General features: G+C 36.0%; 3 protein-coding genes across 3 annotated transcripts; 2 read left to right on the top strand and 1 right to left on the bottom strand.

Moving 5' to 3' along the window:
* Positions 1 to 783: 783 nt before the first annotated feature.
* LOC113317403 lies at positions 784 to 8,438 on the top strand (the record flags this gene model as incomplete). Its single annotated transcript, XM_026565519.1, has 7 exons — positions 784 to 795; positions 5,418 to 5,615; positions 5,738 to 6,010; positions 6,662 to 6,764; positions 6,971 to 7,089; positions 7,199 to 7,375; positions 7,572 to 8,438. Coding segments are annotated over 7 exons (1,677 nt in total), but the record flags the coding sequence as incomplete, so codon positions are not given.
* An 822-nt stretch (positions 8,439 to 9,260) lies between these two features.
* LOC113315765 lies at positions 9,261 to 10,139 on the top strand. Its single transcript, XM_026564024.1, has 4 exons — positions 9,261 to 9,468; positions 9,580 to 9,682; positions 9,892 to 9,960; positions 10,068 to 10,139. Exons 1-4 carry the CDS (start codon positions 9,314 to 9,316, stop codon positions 10,137 to 10,139), a joined length of 399 nt encoding a protein of 132 aa, XP_026419809.1. The 5' UTR covers positions 9,261 to 9,313.
* Positions 10,140 to 10,641: 502 nt separating this feature from the next.
* LOC113315764 (mitochondrial metalloendopeptidase OMA1-like) lies at positions 10,642 to 13,567 on the bottom strand. The gene is made up of 4 exons (XM_026564023.1): positions 13,387 to 13,567; positions 11,549 to 12,210; positions 11,158 to 11,321; positions 10,642 to 11,043 (listed from the first exon to the last, which is right to left on the bottom strand). The coding sequence occupies exons 1-4, from the start codon at positions 13,565 to 13,567 to the stop codon at positions 10,713 to 10,715; spliced, it is 1,338 nt and encodes a 445-aa protein (XP_026419808.1). The 3' UTR covers positions 10,642 to 10,712.
* Positions 13,568 to 18,864: the final 5,297 nt, after the last annotated feature.

The raw sequence follows: 18,864 nt of genomic DNA, 5'->3' as shown, positions 1-18,864 counted from the left end.
GATATAATGCAGCACATCTACAACCATCTACATTTAACATGCAGTTTATTGCAGCTCAGCTTATGGTATCGGCATCAACCACCTCAATGCCGATGGAATTCTCAACCCACATACTCGCACTAAAGCATAGGCACGGGGACTTGTCAAAGGAAGAATTTAAGAAGCATATTTTGGAGGCACTTGATAACGAAGATTTGGGTTCCCAACCGTCCTCGTCAAAAACCTTTGAGGAAGAAGAGATAAAATCGGAAAATACAGAAGACCTAAATGCAAATGGTGATGATTGCTTTGGAATGATTTAGGGTTTAAATGGTTCGAAGAAGATAGAAAAATTCTAATTATTTTCCGGCAAAAAATTGGTCAACTTTTCATCAACAGGAAGCAGGATCGACTCCACTATTCACCAAGGACACGTATTTGATTCAAAATAGTAAAAGTGAAAAGGTTTAATATTTTCCAAAAAAGAAAAAAGGTAAATCTTATCTAAGATTTCCACCTTAGATATGTCTTCCACTTGTCTACCACTTATAGGTTGTTGTAATTATAGATAGGATTCTCAAAAAAGAAAATCTTATCTCTTTTGTTTCTTGCAAATTTTCCCCTATATAAATACCCGTTAAGGGAAAGGGAAAGAGCAAGTTTTTAGTTCTCAAGAGTCATTGTCTATAAGTTTGAGAGTGAAAGTTTCTGAGTGTTTCCTGCATTGAGAGTGATAGTTTGTGAGTGTTTTCATGTTCTAAGTGTGAGTTTGAAGTTGTTTGGTGTGCTATCTATTAAGGAATAAAAGACTACTTTGTAAGTATCTCTACCCGTTATCTATGTTTTAATTTTCTTTTAATTATGAAGATTCCTTTTAATTTTCTATTAATTATTTTCTAAATTATCTTTCAATCACTATTTCTATTTATTAGTCTTAATAATATATTCTGTTTTGAAGTTATATATATATATATATTCTGTTTCAATATAAACATTATATAAAACCTGGGAACGTTTTGGTATCAGAGCCAGGTTTTAATATAAAGAAACAGACACAATAAATAATTCTGTAGAAAAGACAATAATTTTCTCCCCTTTTAAATGGCTCGTAAAATTATTTAATATAGCTCGTTCCGACCAGAATTATCTATGGTCGGATGAGAAAATTTTATTTAATATAAAATGTTAGAACTTATATATTATTTACGAGCCAGGTTTTCCTTTATTATTAAATGCTTTTTCCACCTTAGATAGCTAGCCAGGTTTTATATTAAATTAGGGAGCTCGTAAAATAAAACCTCTTTAATATATATATATATATATATATATATATATTTTCTTTTTTGTAGGATGAGAAAATTCGTTGTTCAGTTCCGGCCTTCTCATATAGGTGTTGGCAGTTGGCCAACATTCTATCAGTATTTTAGCTTATCGAAAAGAAAACTAGAGGGGGGAGAGTCTAGGTATGGGTTGCACCTGTATCAACAACAACCCTATTAAATCATTTTCATCGATAAATTATTAACAATTGAAACAAATAAATAATAAGGGAGAAGTCGTACGCCATCTCTAGACTTTAAAAAGAGAACTAGAAATAACTATCCCTCCTGTTAAGACATGCACAGACCGGGAAAATGTGCCCCTAGACGGAGACGGGAGAGAGCGTGATTGCGGCACAAATCTCCCCATTGTGCACGAGACGCGCACTGATAGTCTTTTACAACGGTAATGATCTCTTACTGTACAAATAATTTCATAAGGAAAATTTCTTGTTTGATCCTAGGCCCATATAGTTATTTATAGTAGGGTCCAACCGGATTTTTTTTTTATCCGGAGGTCCAAAATTAATTAAAACATGGAAATGTCTATAATGCCCATTACTACCAAACGTGTGTGTCTACACAACTTACAAATTTGAGTACATATCTGGTACACTGTTTAAAAATTCGAGTACATATTTGCTACACTGCTTAAAAATTCGAGTACATATTTGCTACACTGCTTACAAATTTGAGTACATATCTGTCGCACTGCTTAGAAATCTGAGTACATATCTGTCGTACTGCTTACAAATCCGATTATATATTTGAATGCTTACAAATTCGAGTACATATTTGCTGCACTGCTTCCAGGTAGAGTACAAATCTGTAAGAATCAATGATAAATAAATTAGAAAACGTATTACATCACATACATTGTGATGATTATAATTTTTCTTCGACTGTATTGCCATGCTTCTGGGGGCAAAGCAAGGATCTTCTATTATCGTTTTCTTCTTAACTGCATATAGATTGACTCGCTTTACGTACTGCTAGTGTCAATGCCTGCAGACACACAAAAATTAAAACGTTCATCATAGGGGCCATAACTTATGCCCAAACATACAGAGTCTAATTTGAGGAATCATACAAACCAATGCAAATAAAACTCATAATGCACGAAAAATGGTCTCCACCAATAAATCCAGAATTTAATGAACCTGAAAAACTGTGGGCTGCACGGTGATATTACTGACTGAGCCATCCTGCTCTGTTGCGGTCTCCACCAATAAATCCTGCAGAAATACATCGAAGTCTGGTCAACAAAAGCAGCAATCTCATAGAAATCCAGTCATAATATAACTGAAAAACTATATTACTTCTGCTGAAATAAGTCGTGCAACGATGTTTTTTGTTTTTGCTAGTTTCTTACAGTTAATCGACAACCAAAAAACTAAACTGGAAGCACATAATTGGCATTGTTGATGCCCCTTCCATTAATCCAAAGCATCTAATACACAACAGTTAATACATTAAGAAAAAGAAAAAAAAAACATTAGTATCAACAATGAGAAGACATTTACAGCATAAGCTGCGCTTTACCCCGAAGCTAACATTAATAGTTTTCCTCAATCATAGCCATAAAGAATTTAAAAGGGGTGTAATTAAATTCAAATTACCATGGGAGGTTATCAATGATTTTACCTGTCGATTGTTACCACATAATGAGAAATTTTTTATCAGCAGTAGCTTAATCAAATCTAAGAAGAGCCGAACCTGAAACGCATGAGACATTAATTTAACATCTAAAATAAAAATGGTTCTAAGCAAGCACAGGGATTGCAATTCGGTGGATCAATGAAGGAACCCCAACCTTGAGTGTTACTGAGAAAAGTACACATCTGTTCCAACAACGAACTTAACTTTCCGGTCCAAACACTGTAGTTTGTATGCTTAGTAATTTGTTCCCATATCCATCATCCATGGATGTAATGTGATGCCAAGCAAGGTAGCAAGAGCCTGCTAGCTTTCGAATTAAACATGTATGCACATGCTTCAACTCCAGAAATGTACCTCTTCGGCTGACTCTTTGCTGGTAATCCGAATAAACGTGTGGACAAACCATATACAGTATATAGGTACGGTACCAAATAAATATCAAATAGACGTCATTTTATCACTTTCCTGAAGGAAGAAAGACGTCATTTTTATGGAGAAACAAGATCATATATGGATTTTCCTGATGTCCAAGAAACGAAAGTTGCAAGTTAACCAACATGATGATATCTTACAGAGAAGTTAAATAGTATGGGTTAATAATAACGAACTATAAAGGAAGATCTAAATTGCCTAAAAGCACCAAAAGTTGATCACTACATTAGTTTTATCAGATCATTCAGCACTACCAAGAATTTGAATCATTTGATGTCTGAACTATAAAGGCAGTACCAATGGAGTAACGGTGGTTTTGAGCAGCAAAAAAAACACACGGCAAAAGGAAACACCAATGAAAGCCTATTCTACACAGTAATCTACTTTTCATGGATTTCATAGGTACATCAGCGGGAGAAAAAGAAGCAATACCAAAAGGAGAGAAATTAAACCATGGTTGTACCTGCAAAATGGCGAGTACAAACCTGTATATGAATACGTACCGCGTAAAACACATCAACAAAACTAGAATCTATTTCAGTATTTCACACACGTACTGAATCAAACACAACAAAAAGCACTTACTATCACTATGTGACATATGTACTAAAGATTCTTGAATTACAAATCAACTGCATGACAAGAATAGGTGACAGATCTATGAAAAATAAGAGAATCGAAAGACATATTACTGTATTTAACATACTTACTGAAGGATAAGACTAAAAAGGTGACAAAACTATGAATCAAACACAACAAAGAGCACTTCATATCAGTATCTGACATATGTACTTGTGGATAATAACATCTGAATCTACAAACAAGCGTGGTTTTGAAGCGAAAAACAAAAAGATAATCAAATTAAGGAAGTTCTTTTCAGTATTCCATATATGTACCTATGATTCATAAGTTAAAATCAACTGCATGTCAAAAAAAAATTATAAATCTACAAATACAACAAAATCAAAACAGTTATATCTCAGTATTGCATATATGTACTTCTAGATCAAGCAAAAAAAAAAATTAAAAAACTATAAATACAACAAAATTAAAGCAATTTTTATCAGTATTCCATATATGTACTGCTGATCCAAACAATTTGTAACAACAAAACAAGCATGATCTGAACTATTTTGATCAAAAACTACCAGTACATCATATATGTATTGATGGTTCATAAAGAAAAACAAAGTGAAAAAAATCTAAAACTAACAAAAAGAAACTAGTATAGGCAAATCTCATAACGAAATAAACAAAATATGTGAGGATCCATCTAGATCTGACCTATTTTCATGAAAATAAACTAATAAAGCATGGAGATCGAAAAATCAAACATCAAAAAGGACCATATATGTGTACAGATCGAAAAAATCACCAAACAATTCAAGATCAAGATAATTCAAGTGATTATGTAAAAATTGTACATTCAAGCAAAGATTACTAAACTGAAGCGTTGACTTACCGAGACAGAGCGATTAATTGGAAGCACTAGTAGAAAGAAAAGCAGCAGTGAAGATCGAGAGACTTGTTTAGTGTAGAAACAGCTTATATCTGGAATCACAATGTTTAACGGGCCGTCATTAAAGAGAAAATCTGAGAACTGGGAAGGAAAATCCTCGAGAAGGAGGAGGAGATGTTTCTGAAAGAAAAGGTTTAAAGGAAAATGAAAAGAGGGTTTTGATTATTTTAGTGTTTTACATAAATGAATCACATTATTGTGTTTTATATACTCGAGGGTGTTTTGGGAATTATAATAATACGTTTCATGTGTTCCGCACGTGTACAGGACCTAAGCTTAAAAAATTGGGTCCATTTTCTTTTTTTGTTTTAATTATGGACCTCTGGTTACTGGGCTTTAGTGGGTGGACCTGCCACTAACTAAGACTACTATATTAGTACCTATTGGTAATTCCTACATTCCTATAAGCTTTCTCTGCCAATTTCACTAAGATATACCTGAAATAGTCATAACTAATGGTTCTACTGGAAAATATTATTATTGAATTATGTGAGCTTATGTTGTTGCAGGGTAATTTGCATGTTGCAAGTGTTTATGCTGGGAGTAGTTCTGTTCAGCTTAAAGGTCCTGAGATCAAAGCGGAGTTGGTATATTTTCTGAGGCTGTTGACTCTTTGCATGCTTTTCTCGAAGAAGCCTTTCCCAGTGTTTTTAGAATCTGGGGGGTATTCTCAAGAGGATGTTCTCCTTCAAGAGCCTAAAGCAGGGGTACATAGTCATTTTGTTCCTACCATTCTTTGGTTTTTGAATTTTCTAGTTGAAATCTGATTCAAGTGTGACAATAAGAGCTTCTGATGCTTATAGTACTTAAATTATTTTGTCTTTTGCAGCTTTTGAAGCCTGCTTTCACAATTTTGTGTGATAGAAGTTCAAGAGTTTTCCTCTTATTGATTCGGGGGACTCATAGTATTAAAGACACACTTACAGCGGTAACTGGGGCTGTAGTCCCATTTCATCATTCAGTTATACATGAAGGTGGTATTAGTAATTTAGTTTTAGGGTATGCACATTGTGGGATGGTTGCTGCAGCTCGGTGGATTGCAAAACTCAGTACCCCAAGCCTTTTAAAGGCACTTGATGAACATCCAGATTACAAAATTAAGGTGAATCTAATATACTAATCTTAGCCGAATCATGTATATATACATATGTGTGTGTGTGCTTTCCTGATTTCTATTCATTATACCTCTGATCCCAACCCAGATTACCACCTCAAAGGATTTTGTTATAGTTTTAAATATGATATATGAGTGAAAATCAGGAGTAATTTCAATTCCTTACTGTATTCCCTACAATGGAAGTATAGGATTTGGTTACGTTTTAAAGCTAAATGTGAATATACCTTAGGTGTCCGTGTGCTATAATTCAAACTTACTAGTTAAGATGGACGCAAGAATATTTCTTAAGTGACTAGAAGGAGAAGGTAACCTTGCTTGAACTCACTAGTTAAGATGCACACCAGAATATTTCTTGAGTGACTAGAAGGAGAAGGTAACCTTGCTTGAAGCTCATGTATCATGCGGTTCTACTGTCGAGAGGCTACCGTGTCTTAATAAAGGTTCTATTGTATTCTTTTCTTACTTTTATATGAAGAAATTATCAAATGTCACTGTCCATGTGAAAGTGTTCAATTCCTTCTTTATGGACCCATGGATTTGTTCTTTGCACAAGTTGGTATAAATTTCATGGTGCTGCTGGCTACCGTCGTTGTACATTAGACGGTGTTATCCATCCTTTTTATTACTCCTCTCCAGGTTGTTGGGCATTCATTGGGTGGAGGTACTGCTGCACTCCTGACATATATTCTTCGCGAACGAAAGGAGTTCTCTTCGAGCACCTGCGTTACATTTGCTCCTGGTATGTACCCATTGAATGCTTCTTTAGTGTAGTTTCATCAGAAGTTGTTTCAAGTGAACCACTGTTGTGGATATTTATATTCCAATGATTAATTAGTGGGCATGGAATTCAAAGGATCTCAACTTTATAGTTTGTTTGTTGTATTTGTACGAAAGTGTTGCCTTTTGGAAGGTTGCTCGATATTAATTGACACTTGTATTATCCAGCTGCTTGTATGACATGGGATTTAGCAGAATCGGGCAAACACTTCATTACTACTATTGTCAATGGCTCTGACCTGGTTCCCACTTTTTCAACTGCTTCCATCGATGATCTTCGTTCAGAGGTGCAGTACAAGTTTATTCCTTGATTAAATAGTTTGTTACGATCTAAACAGTTATTTTTTTTGTAATGCATGAAGCCGTGAACATAATGTTACTGTGTCTGCAAAGCAGGTCACAGCATCATCTTGGTTAAATGACCTGCGAGATCAAGTTGAGCAGACGAGAATCTTGAATGTTGTTTATCGTTCAGCTTCTGCTCTTGGATCTCGTCTACCGTCTATAGCTACAGCAAAGGCAAGGGTTGCTGGTGCAGGTGCTCTTCTGCGACCAGTTTCCAGCAGTACTCAGGTTTGTCTTAGTGAAATTGGTAGAGAAAGCTTATAGGAACAGGTAGAACCAATAGGAAAAAAGGAGTCGCTTTGTTTCACAACAAGAGTAACTGTATATTACACCTAAGCATTCCATTGTAGATAACACCTTCATATTTCTTTATCGGTATCCGTGGTGATTGTTTATGTACCTCTTGCATGATGGGTTGCGTCAGCTTGTAATGAAGAGGGCTCAGAATGTTGCTCAGGCAGTTGTCAGGACCCGTTCATCTTTCTCAGCATGGTCTTGCATGGGTGCCCGTCGCCGTAGTGTGGGTCCATTTTCAAATGTTAATGATGAAGACGACAGGCCTGATCAAGCCTCTCAAGGGACCATGTTGGTGGGAGACTCAGAGGTAGATGAACTAGGTTATGGCTGCTGGAGAGGTGTTCCAGGGGACAGTGATACAGAGGAAGAAGAGGAACTAATCCCGGTTGATCACGTCAGTACGTCAGCGGCTGAAGACATGACAGCAGGTGAACTGTGGTATGAGCTAGAGAAAGAGCTTCAGAGGCAAGGGGGTGATGATGAAGCAAATGTTCAAGAAGTTCGGGAAGAAGAAGAAGCTGCTGCCAAAGAAATCACTGAAGAGGAAAATACTCTGCTAGTCGATGTAGGAGTAGTAGAAAATAAAACATCTGGAGCCTCATCCTTTGATGCTTCTTCAGAGGTCCAGCCATTTTACCCTCCTGGCAGTATAATGCATATAGTCACTGTACCAGTTGAGACAAGAAACTCCACCTCGTCTTCCTCTTCTTCTTCTGATGACGATGATGATGATAATAACCCAATCACCGCCAATATTGAAGAACGTGTGGGCATTTACGAAACACCTCGAGAACTGTATAGCAAGCTTCGACTTTCAAGAACTATGATTAATGATCATTTTATGCCCATGTATAGGAAAATGATGGAACAGTTGATTAGTGAACTAGAAAAGGATGAAGATTGCTGTACACATACAATGTGAAAAGAAAGAAAAAAAAGAAACATAGTTACTAATTTACAAGTATAATAATAGATATATAAATATTATCATGTAGATGCAGTGTTTGTTAGCTCTTTATTAGCAAATTCAATTTTTCGCATCCCATGAACCCATTTCATTAACAATCGTAGTACACATTCAATTTTCGTTTGGTAAATGTTTGCTTTAGTAGTAAATTATTTGCTCTGTAAGTCAAAAACTTTCGGCAGAAATATTTGAAAAAAAATTGAGTTTGATGATAGCCTCCAACAAAATATTGGGGGCTTCCAAAAATTGACGGACAAGCCTAGCCTAAAGTAGGGCTAGCCTCGCTCGCCTCCAAAGAGATGTGTTCGCTTTGGTGGGTGTCGGCACGACCCGTCGTCACTATTCGATCATTAACGGGACGCCTTTCACCCCTGACAGAACGGGTTAGATTTCACTCTGCTCATTTCTCCTATAGTTATACACAAGCACTAACCCCTATGCACTCTGACATATGCGATGTGGGACTAAAACTATCTCGTAGTAATTGTTTCTGGTGGGGGGGTCATAAGCTAAACATAGTGCAAAACATACCACCCTAGTTTATCAATGCCGGTCTATTCCTTGTCTGTTCATCCCATAATTGGATCGTAGGAATTATCCTGACATACTGCGCGTTTATTTTTTGAGATATTATCGCGCTCAGTGGTTCGGTAATGTTGTATATCCTTGTCAAATGCTTCACAGATCACAAGGCTGTATTAATGTAGAAGGAGGGACGCTAGGCCATGATTGTGTGCAGCTAGTGTGCACCCTATCACAGCTCTTTCTGGGTCGGTGCCTGGCCTTAGAACTATCCGAAATTCCGTAGTTTTTCTTTTCTTTTCTACATAAACCAGAAGATTGAGAGAATAGCGATCGATCTGGGCATCTCCTTCTTCTCCTCTCCTGCTCAGTTGATTTAAATGGCGTCTGTGGCATCTACTGCTCGCGACTTTTCTCGATTATCTGTTTCTAAACCATCTTCATCGCTTCTTACCGAATTAGGACCACTTGACATATTCGGAAGATTTCTCGGTTCTTCAATATCGTTCCCCATCGGGAGTAGGGGAACAGACAGGTGTATCTTTCAACTTCGGTTATTTAATTTCGTTAATGTGTTGTTAGTTAGTACTGATTAAAAACCCCTGAATGTATCAAGGTGGCTTACTTTTTAGGGGTTTGATTGCAGCAAAATCCATTGGCACAAGGTTATAGTTGTGGGTCAAACTTTCACTGTTGATGATGGCGATGATCGGCAGGCAGACGATCCTGAAAACAAGGAGTTTTTGGAGGTAATTTATCGTTTCTTTCGATATAATTTTCTTCAAACCAGAATTCAAGTTAGTTCTATTCCAGGAGATTTCATTCGATACATGCATCATCAGTTTCGTTTTTCCCTCTTGTGCTGTTAGGCTTCGAGAATACTAATACACGCTGCCATATTTGAACCAGTATTTTGTAGTTGCAAATTTGTAACTGATTAATACATCTTAACCTGCAGAGCATCAAGAATTATCAACTTCCGGAAGAATTTTCAGAAGAGGGAATGCATATGGTTCGGGTGGCAACAGTACTGCCCAAAGAAGTGAATCTTTTTTTCACTAGAGTCTGAATAAGGGCATATTGATTTAACATTTTCACAACTTGACGTTGACCGAGGCTTTTCTTTTCTTGTAGTATACTGGTGAAGATGAACAGGATGATGAGTTTCATCGGCTTTTGAAGATGCGTTGTAAATATCGCTGGTAACTTGAAGGGTGGTTTTTATGTCACAACCGTCTCACCATATTAGAAGTAGTAGACTAAGGTCGAAACCCATGCTGCATTATGCCTAAAATAGTATTGTATTTTTCTCTGCTGCCATGGTAAACACTTGCACAGTTTTTTTTTTTTACAAAGAGCAAGCACTTGCAATGTATTAAAAATAAACTAAGATCTTATTTCTTTCGAGCACTTTTTAATATTATTTTAACCACTTGCAATTAAGCTCTGATTGATATTACTTCCGGGACCAGTGGAACTGCTCTTTCGCCAAGGTTGATAGCTTGCTTGATTTGAATCTTTAGCACTTGTTAGGTGATAGACTCAGGGAATGACTAGATAACATAAACAAACAAGGAAAAGTGCCTGTGGGTAAGACATATTTACTCTAGGAATTATACTGTACCACTAGTTAATGGATGTGGGTGTCCAACGGATTTCAAGCCAACACCAGGTTCCAATCAAAATTCCATCAGATATCTAAATTGTCTCGACCAAATTTTGTGTGATTCAGAGAAACTAAAATGTGAGTATTCTGTTATAGAGATTGAAACTATGTATTTATATAACCCACATTCTTAACATCTCCAAAAGGATGCCTGACCTTGATTCCTTAACATCTTCAGAGAAACTAAAATGTGGGTATTCTGTTATAGAGATTGAAACTATGTATTTATTCAGAGAAACTAAAATGTGGGCTTCTCCCATAACTCTGGCTCGGGACAGTACTTCTGCTCTCTTTTTTCCAGATGGATGTGTAGCAAGAATATCATCTAATGGTGAATCTCCACTAAAATCCCCAAGCTTCTCATACACTTGGGGCGCCATCCGAGGATCGTATCCAGCTGAGGCAAGCAAGAGTAACCCAATACAGTCTGCCTCCATTTCATTCCTAATAAGAGAAAACATGCAGGAAGAATAAAACACCTCCACTAGCAAGAAACATAAGCACAAACTTGATGCCGGTGTGTAAAAAATAGAATTCTGTCTAAACCACAATAAATACCTTCGAGAGGAAGGCAGCAGATAGAGATATTTACATGCCTCAATTATTTGTTTAGTCATCTTATCACTAATGGCAACGAACGGGTCCAGAACTAGTTTCAGAATTATAAGCCACATAATCTGTGAGATGAATTCTGCTTTATGTCTTGCCACAAGATGCCCAACCTGATATCAGAAGGCAATATTAGATTCCATCACTATCAAAGGAAAACATCATCCAAAGTCCAAACAAAAGAAACTCAAAAAACTACAGGGCCAAATATACATGTTTCCCATGTCAACCACAACTTCATTGCCAAAAGAAACCCCTACATGTCCTGGTTGAAGGCCTATCTCCTTATTTCACCAAAAAAATTCTAAGAAGCCAACGGAAGAAGCATAAAATCAAATACCTCATGTGCGATTATTGTAGCTATCTCAGCATCTGTTCTAAAAGCATCAAGCAAACCAGTGAAAACAACAATCTTTCCACCGGGGATACATAGGGCATTAACCTCTGGTTTATCAACAACCAAAATCTCCCAATTTAGTCCTTCCAAATGATAAGTAGCAACTCTAAAACCTTTTTCTCTACTTTTTTTCACCCTCCTCATATCATCCTGAACTTGGTTGTTGTATCCAAGACCACTCCCTACTTTCCCATACCTTAATCCCCTTAGTAAAGATTCAATTATCTCAGTGCCTATTGATCTAACCCTGACACTTTCCGGATGTGTTTCAGGAAGAATTTTCCCTTCATAAGTTTTCATTAGATCATTAAACCTGCGTTCTCCAATTTCTCTTTCCAAATCTATTGATACAAGAATTAAATGAAATCTTTTTGAATAAGGAATTCTTTCTAATCCCCATACAGTAATAACTACTCCACCAATAACCAAAAATCTAATCAGTCTATTTCTGGGACTAAGGGGAATGAAATTTTGATGTGCACCTTGATGAGTTTGTTTTCCAAATACGTGAAAAGAAGTAAACTTTGAATGCCAAGAAACTCTCCAGGTATTAGTAGTTGATGGTGAATTCACAGAAACACATTGTTGCTTCAACTGATGCTTAGCTTAACACACTGGGTTCTTGCAGCTTCGGGTTAAAATTTTAGAACCCAGATTACGGATTGTATTAATGGCTAATTTTGCCTTCCCTCAAACTACTCATGATTTTATAAAGTTATCATAAATAACAACTACAAGAATTCATAAACCCTGATCAAGAGACCAGTAACTGGGTATACTTAGAAGGGAATTTGATTTCTATAAGAAAATGAGAGGGTTTTTCTCAAGACCATGGGAAAGTTGGGAACTTTACCAAACAAAGAAGATGTCTTGTTACAGTCTTCTTTTTTACATGGGGGATAACAAACAGTTTAGGTTACCCCTTAGTGGGGAACAACCAGTCTCCACTCTCCAGCATTTGGTTATTCTTATGGCTAATGATATCCCGCACGACACCGTGGGCAAGTATGGTAAGCTAGCAACCTTTCGCCCGATGGATCAGGAGACCATGTCATCTCTCACGGTACAACTATAAAACAAAAATATGATTTGCGAAGTCCTTTTTCTTTGTTAGCTTTAGAAATAAACACCTTCTAATCTGTCTTTTCTTTAGCTATTCATTCTACCTTTTCTTTCCCCATTTTCCTTCGAATAAAAGAAAAAAAATCCTCCCAATTCTTTTTGGTGGGGAAGCTTGAATTGAAGCAAAAAAAAAAAAAAAAAAAGTGAGAATGGGTGAGGCGTAAAAGTGTAATGCTCAGGGTTTCGGTTTTGGCACCTTAGCTTTCACTACTTTTAGTGGAATGAGTGACGAGACTATCGACTTTCTTAAGAGATTGCGTGATTTCTCGACTAGTCATGATGCTAAATTACTCTTGTAATATGGCAACAAAGTTTAGTTTAGTACTCCTCCTTAGCTAAACGGGAGTGCATCAAAACCTCAGTCAGTCACACTTTCGCATGAGGTGACCAAAACCGTGTTAAATATAGTGGGAAAAGGACGAAAGTACATGTATATAGCTCTTCTATATTGCTTTGGATTTCGACATCCCAAAGTTGCGCGTGTCAGCTCTGCAAAACCTAGACGAAATAACACCTAATGATTCAAAGAGCCAACACATCATTCGTACAGGCTAACGCAAATAAATATTTATGCACATACAAGGCAACATGGTACTTTGATTAAATAAATATAACTTGCCCATAAGATTTTAGGCTTAAGAAACTTTTTTTTTTATTACATCCGCGGTTAATCCGTATCCGGTCCGTATTATCTGCGGATCCGTAGATGTCAAATTTGCGGGTGATTGGATCGGACACGGTTGGATTTTCCATATCCGCAATTTTGACGGTTTGGACGCGGGTGACCCCTAATTCGCAATCGTCCGTCCATTGCACATCCTTAGTTGTTGGTTCTTTCATGGCTACCCAGTACCCATATCAACTTCTAGAAGCTTCACGTCTTTGTTATTGGGCCGAGCGAGCGAAGCGAGGGAGGACCTTTATATGGCCACTTTTTTGTAAATTGTAAGTGATCAATTGACACAAAAAGATTGGATTTGGTGTAACCAAACTTTTAGTGGTCGTTTTTTCACTAGAAAAAATTGTCCCTTCCTTTTATTTCAATTACTATAACTTCTTATGTATCTTATTTTTTAGGGGTATAATTGGAAAGCAAACTTAAATATAACATATCTAAAAATCTGTACCTTGAAATTTTACAAATTTTATCTCGTTGGAAAGGTTATAAAAAAGTCTACGCAACGACACAAACAACAATATCAAATTTAGAGTTTTTACGAAAAATTCGGAGGTATTTATCATTTTAGGCACAATTTTAGAAAACCAAATGTATATCCATTATGCAACCACCACAAAGAATACATAATACTTTATGTAGCCATATTTTGGTTTATGCATTAACTAATTTTCCGTTGCAACTAATAAAATGATGTACTCCCTTCGTTTCAAGAAAAGTGATACTTTCACTTTAGGCATAATTCTCGAAAATTGAATGCATAACCATTACGCAAACCACCACAAAGGATGCATAACACATCATGCAACCAAATTTTGGTTTATGGATCGACTAATTTTACGTTTCTGGAAAAGTGATACTTTCACATTCCATTTCAGGGAAAATGATACATTCACTCCGTTTTAGGAAAAGTGATACTTTCACATTCCGTTTCAGGAAAAATGATACATTCACTTCGTTTTAGGAAAAGTGATACTTTCACATTCCGTTTCAGGAAAAATGATACAAGACGAAAGTATCACTTTTGTGTTGTACCCCATCTTTAGATTTTGACACATCCTTTCACATTCAATAGTTAATGCTTTAAAATCATCCCAATTTTTCTCAAATATCTTTTTGTAAGTAAGCAATTGCTCACAAACAGATTCTGGGGGTGGTTCAATAACCTCTTGTGATACGTTAACTGAGTCTTTTTTTAGTTTTCTCTCTCGCTTAACTCTACTTTGACTCATGTATTATAGGTTGGATCGCACCAAACACAAATTGTTAGATATTTTCGTGATTGCCTGCTCTGATACCAATTGAAAAGACGAGGGTACCCAAATATACCTCAATCTAAAACTTTTCCACCTATAAGTCATTTCTCCGAAAGTGATTGTCTATGGACTGAGTCGAGACAATACAACTAATTGGTACACACTTCGTGTGATCGTCTATGGATACGAGATCGAGACAATACGACAACAAGATAACTTGTGTGATTGACTATGAAAACAAGATCGAGATAATACAACAACGAAGTATGATTACTTGATAATATGTTCGGACTTAACTAAACACAATAGGATTGCTATCAAGTAAATAGGAATTAATGTTTGTGTATTTTACTTCCAATTATAATAAAATAATTATAATTGCGGAAATAGAAAAGTAAAAGACACAACAAGATTTCGAGGAAACTGCAAATGCAGAAAAACCCCGGGACCTTGTCAAGAATTGAATACTCTCAGAAATAAGCCGTTATACAAAATCTAAAACAACTTCGTATAGTTGAGACCAAGCAACTAAACCTATAGTTCACCTAGTTCCCTCAGTATCCATGCGCCTCCAACTTGTAATAAGTCACGCACTTGGAACAATTCCTTTTGTTCGTATTCCAAAATGTAAAGGAACAACAAATCTGTTCGGCATCAACTCTTTTCAAACAACTTGATATGATTTTGACAAAAGGCTCTTCCGTTTATCCCAATAAACTCCTTTGTCGGATTCTTAGATCTATATATTCAACAAATACCAAAGTAATTGTCTAGACTATGCAATCAATACTTTGAATCACAAAGAATTGTATTGATCCCGATCTACTCAACTAATTAATCAAGGTCATCACAAAGATAAACCGATTATAGTTAGATCCCCAGCCGATCAAGTTTTGTGCAAACCAAAGATTATGAACTCAAATAAGAAATATTCTTTGTCTTCAAATCTTCTCAGATCTTCAATAAACACCTGTACACAAACAACTTGAATCTCTTGTGATCAATCACACACAGAACGAAGTCTGTTAACGATGGATTACCACACAACGTCTTTAGATCTACAAACAGTTCCAAAGATCCACGTCGATACTTCGTTCTAATTTGAGTGAATCTTATATCAGAAGAGAAGATTCTCAAGCATAAACAAACTAGGTGCAATCAAAGTTCAACAACCGTTAGTCAATCAAATCAATCGAAAACTAATAATAAACTACAATTATCTAGTTTCCCACCAACGGTACTCGTAGAGCTTCCCAATACCAACTAAGTCTTTAAAACCAGCGGTCGTAAGAGATTTCGCCTAATTAGGGTACTTTCCAATAAAAAAGTCAGGCATTCTAGAGTTGGTCATACCAATTACAAAATATCGATCATACCATCTCAGATGATTACTTAAGATCGGTTTCACTAATAAAAGTCATACCAATACAAAAGTCAGGCATTGTGAATAGTTTTACCAAGATACATAAACAAGTTATGAGCGGTTATACTAAACACACATATTGGTAATCCAAAGATTTGGAATGAATGACAATACCAATAAGCCTAGCGATTTCCCGTTCGATTCACAAAACAAGTTTATGAATTGTACTTACTTTAAACGAATGTAAAATATTGTTTCCTAGGATGAAATCTTCACCCATACCCATACATAATCACAATAGAATTCATACGATTATGTCGATGTCTTATATACGAAGTTCAAAATATACAAGTTATACTTCGTATTGTAATTCCTTAATACTATGTCTAACTAGAGTATAATCATTCACAGCTTCGCAGTTATGTTTTCAATATGCACGACTTGAAAGATACGTTAGGAATGAAACAGTTCAAGTCAAATATTACTAACCTGAAGTGGAAGGATGATGTCGTCGTTGTAGCTCTTTACTTCTTCACATTCTTCAAGTCTTCACGTAATACTTGTAAGTCTCATATCCTAGTAACTTTCTAGCTAACCTATACGAAGTTGACTCTAGTGAATAATCAAGCGACTCTTTAAATGAGTTTTGATTCACTAAAATATGACAACCAAACTTGACATACCAACGCTTGGTGGGATCAACCGAGCTATGCTCTAAAAATCTCCCCCTTTGTCAATTTTGATGACAAAACTCTTACATCATATGGATAAACAAATTACAAGAATTCATTACACATACGCTTGATTCCAAGTTTCAACAGCACAATAACCTATATACATTCAATCCATAAATGCCGTTGTTGACATTATAATAACAAAGCTAATACTCCCCCTAAAGGTAAGATAGGTATATTTTCAATCCGCACGTCTTTGTTATTCCCTTTGTGGTTAAGATAACCACAAGTATCAATATGATATGTTACTCCCCCTTAGTCTATGCTTTACTCTTTCGTTAGATATAACGTTTAAGCACCATTGTCCTTTCCTTAGTGATACCAAATCACTTGTTTACTCCATATATTTCTCCCCCTTTTTGTCACAAAATGACAAAGGTACGAGCAAATAAAGGACAAACCGAAAGGATCTTAAAAGACTTGCAAAACCTATAAGAGTTAAGCACGAGGGTTCCACACACCATTTTAGATAACCAATATCAAAACCGAAACTACAAAGTAATTTGGTTTTGATATGTTACCAAGGAAATAATTGCCCGAAGCAATTTTCCCTAATAGTTTAGCAAATCAAAAATTCACCAAGCACCTTAGTTCTTTTGCCAAACCGATTGTACAAGTACAATCGCTTGTTCGATAAGACCAAAATAAAGATCAGAATTAACTCTATTTTTCTCATCAGGTTGTAATTATTCAAATAATAACTTATACCTTTCACTCTTAAACAAGACAAGTACTAGGTTAGTTAACTAGCATATCTTGTTAAGGCATTCGATTAGACTTGAATAATCGAAACCTCCACTTTGATAATTCTAACTAAGATCAGAATTAACTTAGTTTCTCTTATCCAGAATCGAATTGGACTAAACAATTGATCCCGAAAACCTTTTTTTATCCATAAACAATTCATACAAACCAAATAAATCAACTTGCATAATTATTTACCTCTACCAGAAGCAATTGAAACAAACATAGAAATTATAGTACTGCAATTGCACCGAAATTCGTAAGCCTATACAATTGATACCAAACCATAAAGAAAGATAGCAATAGTTTTTTTAAACCGGAAACAATTGAATCACACACACATCCATACACAAATAATGAAATAAACATCAATTGTACCGATATTTTGTTAAGCAAAAGCAATAAATATATGCAATAAAATCAGGCTTTTCTTAAACAGGAAAACAATTAACTAACAAATTCATTACCTCAAGTTCCGCATCCCCTTCTCCCCAGAGAGATATATCATTAAGCGCAAGTTCACATAGAACTCTCCCCCGTTATGTTTTCATCCTCTCGCAAGACAAAAGAACAACAACAAAAAGGCAATTTTACCAGAGAAAGGTTGAAAACCGGTTTTAACTAAGACGATGAAAAAGTCGAAACCCCGAAACTCATATACTTTTATGCTAAACCAAATGATTCAACATATTATGACTTTTTCACATATTAGTTTCAATCAGAACCCCTTATGAACCTTTGATAAAGCCTACCAACATGGGCTAGAACTTAATCTTGCTAAACCAAAAGTCACCCAAACCATAAGGGTTCACACCATATGAGATCGAATATTGAGGTTATAAAAACCGAAATCAGACATCCCATATGTTAGAGCATATATAGGCCAACCTCGCATGCTTTGGTATCTCAAGCATGTTTGTCAATGTTAGTGATCAAAACTACAAGTCTTGATTTCTAGCCTACAAACCTAAGTCTCGGACTAGGATAGAAAAGTGTAGTTGAGCTCAAGGACTTCATGGCGACTCATCATACAACGACGAAGATCTATACAAGGAACCGTGGAACTTCATCAACAAAAAGGTATGTGGAGACTTGAACTTATCTATCACTCAAAAGTCTATCTCCTACTTCTTATGAGACAAAAGTCGTATGCAATATAGACTAGATCATACACATTTGATATTTCGAGCTAAGGATTCATTGCTTATCTTTTATCTCGAAATCGTGTGTTGGTAAAGCGTTTCGCTTTGATCAAGTTTATCTTCACGTAGTGACGAAAGTCATGAAAAGTTTCAATCACTTTGAGAATTGCTCTGACGTGAATCGGTCTGTGAATAACGGATACATAGCGTCCTCTGAGAATG

Source organism: Papaver somniferum, chromosome 10, assembly GCF_003573695.1.
Source record: "Papaver somniferum cultivar HN1 chromosome 10, ASM357369v1, whole genome shotgun sequence".
Lineage (NCBI taxonomy): Eukaryota > Viridiplantae > Streptophyta > Magnoliopsida > Ranunculales > Papaveraceae > Papaver > Papaver somniferum.
The sequence above is the reverse complement of the archived record's forward strand: the minus strand, read 5'-3'. Positions and strand labels throughout refer to the sequence as shown.

Coding starts and splice junctions, on each gene's coding strand:
- LOC113315764 (XM_026564023.1), bottom strand. CDS start 13,567: ATGAAAGAACCAACAACTAAGGATGTGCAATGGACGGACGATTGCGAA. Junction 11,322..11,548: donor CTACAATAATCGCACATGAG/GTATTTGATTTT, acceptor TTCTGATATCAG/GTTGGGCATCTTGTGGCAAG. Junction 11,044..11,157: donor CTGCTGCCTTCCTCTCGAAG/GTATTTATTGTG, acceptor TTCTCTTATTAG/GAATGAAATGGAGGCAGACT.
- LOC113315765 (XM_026564024.1), top strand. CDS start 9,314: ATGGCGTCTGTGGCATCTACTGCTCGCGACTTTTCTCGATTATCTGTT. Junction 9,469..9,579: donor GGGAGTAGGGGAACAGACAG/GTGTATCTTTCA, acceptor GTTTGATTGCAG/CAAAATCCATTGGCACAAGG. Junction 9,683..9,891: donor AAAACAAGGAGTTTTTGGAG/GTAATTTATCGT, acceptor CTTAACCTGCAG/AGCATCAAGAATTATCAACT.